The sequence below is a fragment of the Pollicipes pollicipes genome, unplaced genomic scaffold (assembly GCF_011947565.3).
Source record: "Pollicipes pollicipes isolate AB1234 unplaced genomic scaffold, Ppol_2.1 Scaffold_3447;HRSCAF=4054_pilon_pilon_pilon, whole genome shotgun sequence".
Lineage (NCBI taxonomy): Eukaryota > Metazoa > Arthropoda > Thecostraca > Pollicipedomorpha > Pollicipedidae > Pollicipes > Pollicipes pollicipes.
Genome location: NW_023596297.1, coordinates 9,989,723 through 9,994,790, shown reverse-complemented (window position 1 = coordinate 9,994,790; position 5,068 = coordinate 9,989,723). Strand labels below are relative to the sequence as shown.

Genomic DNA, 5,068 nt, shown 5'->3' with positions numbered 1-5,068 from the left:
CCCGCCCGCCCCGGCGGCGACTCGTCCCAGTCCGCGGGCGGTGCCGTCAGAGGCGGTGCCGCCGCCCGCCCCGGCGGCGACTCGTCCCAGTCCGCTGGCGGTGCCGTCAGAGGCGGTGCCGCCGCCCGCCCCGGCGGTGCCCCCGCCCGCCCCGGCGGCGACTCGTCCCAGTCCGCTGGCGTTACCGTCAGAGGCGGTGCCCCCGCCCGCCCCGGTGGCGACTCGTCCCAGTCCGCTGGCGTTACCGTCAGAGGCGGTGCCCCCGCCCGCCCCGGTGGCGACTCGTCCCAGTCCGCTGGCGTTACCGTCAGAGGCGGTGCCCCCGCCCGCCCCGGTGGCGACTCGTCCCAGTCCGCTGGCGTTACCGTCAGAGGCGGTGCCCCCGCCCGCCCCGGTGGCGACTCGTCCCAGTCCGCTGGCGTTACCGTCAGAGGCGGTGCCCCCGCCCGCCCCGGTGGCGACTCGTCCCAGTCCGCTGGCGGTGCCGTCAGAGGCGGTGCCCCCGCCCGCCCCGGCGGCGACTCGTCCCAGTCCGCTGGCGGTGCCGTCAGAGGCGGCGCCCCCGCCCGCCCCGGTGGCGACTCGTCCCAGTCCGCTGGCGGTGCCGTCAGAGGCGGTGCCCCCGCCCGCCCCGGTGGCGACTCGTCCCAGTCCGCTGGCGGTGCCGTCAGAGGCGGTGCCCCAGTCCGCCCCGGTGGCGACTCGTCCCAGTCCGCTGGCGGTGCCGTCAGAGGCGGTGCCCCAGTCCGCCCCGGTGGCGACTCGTCCCAGTCCGCTGGCGGTGCCGCCAGAGGCGGTGCCCCTGTCCGCCTTGGCGGTGGCTCGTCCCAGTCCACCGGCGGCGCCGTCGGGGCAAATTTCGCCGTCGGTGTCTGTTGATACGAACGTCGCGGGTTTCTCTCCGCCCGCTGCAGACGGTGTGGACCAGTGTCATCCCACTGTAGGAGATATGGACCCGTCTCCGCCCGCCGCTGCGGGCAAGGACCAGTGTCCGTGCCGTGCAGAAGGCACGGACCAGTCGCCTGTCCCTTCCGGTGGCATGGAGCAGTCTTCTCCCGCCGCCGAAGTCGTACATCAGCCTCTGCATTGTAACGAAACCGGGCAGCCTGTGCCCGCTACGAATAGCAAGGACCAAGATCTGACTTCTACAGAAACAGTCGGGTTTCCTCCCGTTGCGGGAGTGGTGGACCAAAGTGTTCTCGTTGCGAAGGGCACGAAGCAGTCTGTGTCCCTGAGGGAGATTAGTCAGTCTCTCCCCGCCGCTGAGGGCGTGGGCCAGACTCTGCTCTCTGGAGAAACGGACGGGTCACCTGCGACGGGAGACAATAATTCGTCTCCGCTCATTCAGGAAGCGGACCAGTCCGCTTTTTATGCAGATGCCGCGAACCGGCCTCCCGGCTGTGAAGGACGGGATCAACCTCCCGCTGCAGACGATATGCACCGGTCTGATGAGGCTGCGGAAGACCTGGGTCAGCCTGTGGTATCTGGTGACGACGTAGCTCAGTCGTCAAACATCGGGGGCTCTGGTGAAACGCGCGTCTCTGATAGCGGTGTTGAAAGTGCTAGTGCTGCTGATGCCACGGCCGAGGTCAGTTCCGGCCTGGTTGCTGCAAGTGCGATCCGGGCGGCGACGGAAGGCCTTGACCGGCAGCAGGTGTCGACCGAACCCAGGCGCCAGTCGTCTTCCTCTTCTGACTGTACCGGCGCGGCGACAGGCGCAGGACCGGGCTCTTCGGCCAGCGCCCCAGCCCCGGCTGCGGAGGGCGACCAGTCGGGAGCGGGGTGGACATCTGGGGATTCGTCGCTCGACGGGCCCGACGTCGGTCGCCCATCCGACACGCCGCACCAGCCGCCGGAGCGCGGCCGCCCGTCCCCCAACGTCAGCTACTGCGTGCTGTGCTGGGACGGCGGCGAGCTGCTGCTCTGCGACTACTGCGAGCGCGCCTTCCACCGTGAATGCTACGTCGGTCCTGCGGACCACTCTGACAGGTGAGCTGGCCGGAGCGACGGCCGGTGAGCAGATTGAGCGTCGAGCGCTGCAGCTGGCTGAGAGCGCTCCCGTCCGGCTGAGGCTCGTACGGCTGTGTTGTTCCGTCGTGTGATTCGTGTAGCGTTGCGCCTGTCGCTAGGTGCCAGCACTTGCGGTGGCAGCTGCGAACGTGCGTCGGTGGCGCGTTTGACGGCCGTGATCCTCTTGTCCGCAGGGGGCCGTGGCAGTGTCTGATGTGCCGCGTTATGCCGACCCCCACGAGTCCGCTGGAGCGGCGCGTCGGTGACCAGATGAGCACAGAGGACATGACGTTAGCCCGTCGTTTGCTGATGGAGCTCTATGCAGCGTACTATTCGTCCATGTACTTCAAAAGCCTGGAGAATCTATCGGTAAGGATGGGTTCTGCCCCAGTTTGTTATAACATGGAGGAGTTTGGGATGTTGAAGTGGATAGTGCTGGTTTATATAATGTTGATCTTGCTCCAGGATACATGCTGGATGTTCACCACTATACAGACGTATTCTATTATGAAGACTTCCTTTGTCGCTGTGCTGGACAGCAATTATGTTTGCTTATCTGGGGTTTGTTTGCACGCCTTTGATATGTTTGTCGTCTGTCTTCAGCTGAGGCGCTCAGAGAGCACATTTTCCCGGCGTTGGGTGAAGCATATTCAGACGCGGGCTGAGACCGAAATGGGGAAGGGCTTCAGCAAGGAGACGGCCTTCTACTCCAGTATGCACATCATCTGCCAACCATTGAGGGAGGTGAGCATGTTACCGGGTGGGACCAACGCCTTGGCCAGTTGCGTGTGCCGACTTCTCTCGTGACGCGGTGCTTCGCGTCAGCGCAGCGTTAACCAGCCGTCCGCCGCGTGACGTGCCTGCATCGCATGCCACTTGCGGGCGTTTTCATCGAAGCTGTGGTAGGTATTTACACCTGACCGAGCCTTGCGTTATCCCACTCAGCTTGTATCGCAATTAGCCATACGTCAAACGCCAGCTTCTTTCATATTTTAGGTCTTCTGGCCTGAAAGTTGAAAAACTGCGCGTGCTGGTAATGACGCTTTGTTCTTGACTGGCATTTGATGTTTGCCCAGCGCCTGCATGCTGTGTGGCCCCTGGTCCGCCGGGAGGGGCGATTTCCTTCAACGTGCTGTGCGCCCATCCTTAGAATGAGGAGTGGCAGCGTCCGATGGGCTCGAGTCGCGCGGGCGGTGGGTCATTCGGCACCGTGTTGTTGCAGATCATCGAGTATGGGAAGATCGCACGACCCACCTGGCTGGACCAGGTCAGGGACCGGCTGGTCGCAGAGGGCCTCTCCACGCTCATGGGCTGGCTCCGCGACCTGGAGACGCTCGTGGATCACAGCACATCCTCGGAGGTACCAGCCAAATACACGCATCCAGTGTATTTTCAGTATTTTTTTTTCCAAACAGCGAAAGCCAATGTCAGAGCAAGACGACTTGCAACCTCTCTTGCTTCTCTCCCCCCAGCCCCTTCAGACTCCAGAACTCTTGAATCCTGTTTGTGTTGTTACCCGAGTATATTTTGTGACTTGCACAACATCCACCCGACGCTGGAATATCACGAAACGGAGGTGACAGAAACATGTCGCATGTAACTGCATCATCACAATCCTGCGCCATTTAAGATGGAAATATTACATAACCACCTGTGGAAGTAGTATCTGTGAAAGATGGCAATGTTTTACGACGCAGTCCGAGTGGTCTCTCGTGGTGGTCGAGTGGTCAACCGAGTGGTCGAGTCGTCAACCGGTGGTCTCTTAGTCATGTTATTTGCCTCCCCGCATGACGCCGATGCAAACAGTAAACAGTGAGGAATACCAACGCTTGCTGGTGACGCAGCTCAGCACGCTGCTCGCTCACTTGCCCGTAGCAGATGGGCCGACAGTAACATCGTCTGGTGCTTGCTGTTTTGCAGAACGGCTCACCTGTCCACAAGTACCTGGAGGGGACGAGAGAGGCATTCAAGCAGTTCATGCTGCAGCACTTGCGCGTCGCCTGGCTCGAGTTGGACGCGATGTCGGACGAGAAATGGCGGCCAGCCGACTGTCCGGATGAGGCCAACAAAACAAAGTCAAAGACATGGTGCCCCAAGGTACGCTGCGCTGTTAAGAAATAGAGATAGAAATGGAGAAGTCGCGGCAGGGGGTATGACGTCACTACGCAAGGCTGGTACAACATCACTGTCCCGTTGTGATGTGATGTGATGTGATGTGATGTGATGATGTGATGTGAACCGGACCCAGATGTGGACCGGACTATGTCAAATATCTCAGGCCTTATATCACTCAGATGTGAAGATGTGGTGGACGATGGTCTTTGGGAGGAGATTGATCGTGATGAGATGGTCCATGGGAGGAGATTGATCGTGATGAGTCGAGAAGAGAAGTCGCCTGTGTCGCCAGCCGAGTGACTGCGTGCGCACACTTACCATGTCTGGATTAGTGAAGGCGTGTGCCTCTGTTTATGCGCTGATTGTATGGGCTGTGTGATGCCGCTGAATCGCCATTATTATGTCACCATCGGCTGAGCGTGTAGTTGCTGGGCAAAACGAACAACCGCAAAGAACGTGGTGACGAGGGCTCTGCATCTGTGATATCGGCCGTAAGGCGAGTGCTAACCAAGACCTGTTCCTGTCGCGATTCGCATTTCGTTGCTTTGTATTCAGATATTAGCCTTTGATACTCAGACGCGTGTTCCGCTGGCGGGTAGCCAGTGTGAGAAGATGTGCCCAGATGCGCCCTCAGCCTGTTCCGCCAGGCAGACGTTGACTGTTTAATAGAAAAAGATCGACCCTCGAGGTCTTGCCATTCTTGGGCAATGCAAAGATCTTGAGATTCGCAGCTACTGTTTTTAATCGCAGGGTACTGCGAGTGTCGGATCGCTCCCCGTGCTGTGGGACTGGAAGGTTTACAATGGAACTGGCAGGTTTACGAGGCCACATGATGAATGCCGGAACAGCATGCGGTGAGATGAATGACGATTAGGATGCGCAGTTTAGGATGCGTTCCCAAAATACAGCGTAGTAGTTAGCCATAATGTTTAAAAACGTAATC

The 5,068-nt window shown here is 60.2% G+C and overlaps 1 protein-coding gene across 1 annotated transcript; it reads left to right on the top strand.

The window, feature by feature from the left end:
- Window positions 1-1,014: 1,014 nt before the first annotated feature.
- Window positions 1,015-4,800, top strand: LOC119091208 (transcription intermediary factor 1-alpha). The gene is made up of 5 exons (XM_037213856.1): window positions 1,015-1,989; window positions 2,205-2,379; window positions 2,614-2,754; window positions 3,233-3,370; window positions 3,931-4,800. Exons 1-5 carry the CDS (start codon window positions 1,040-1,042, stop codon window positions 4,129-4,131), a joined length of 1,605 nt encoding a protein of 534 aa, XP_037069751.1. The 5' UTR covers window positions 1,015-1,039; the 3' UTR covers window positions 4,132-4,800.
- Window positions 4,801-5,068: the final 268 nt, after the last annotated feature.

Coding starts and splice junctions, on each gene's coding strand:
- LOC119091208 (XM_037213856.1), top strand. CDS start 1,040: ATGGAGCAGTCTTCTCCCGCCGCCGAAGTCGTACATCAGCCTCTGCAT. Junction 1,990..2,204: donor CCTGCGGACCACTCTGACAG/GTGAGCTGGCCG, acceptor TCTTGTCCGCAG/GGGGCCGTGGCAGTGTCTGA. Junction 2,380..2,613: donor AAAGCCTGGAGAATCTATCG/GTAAGGATGGGT, acceptor GTCTGTCTTCAG/CTGAGGCGCTCAGAGAGCAC.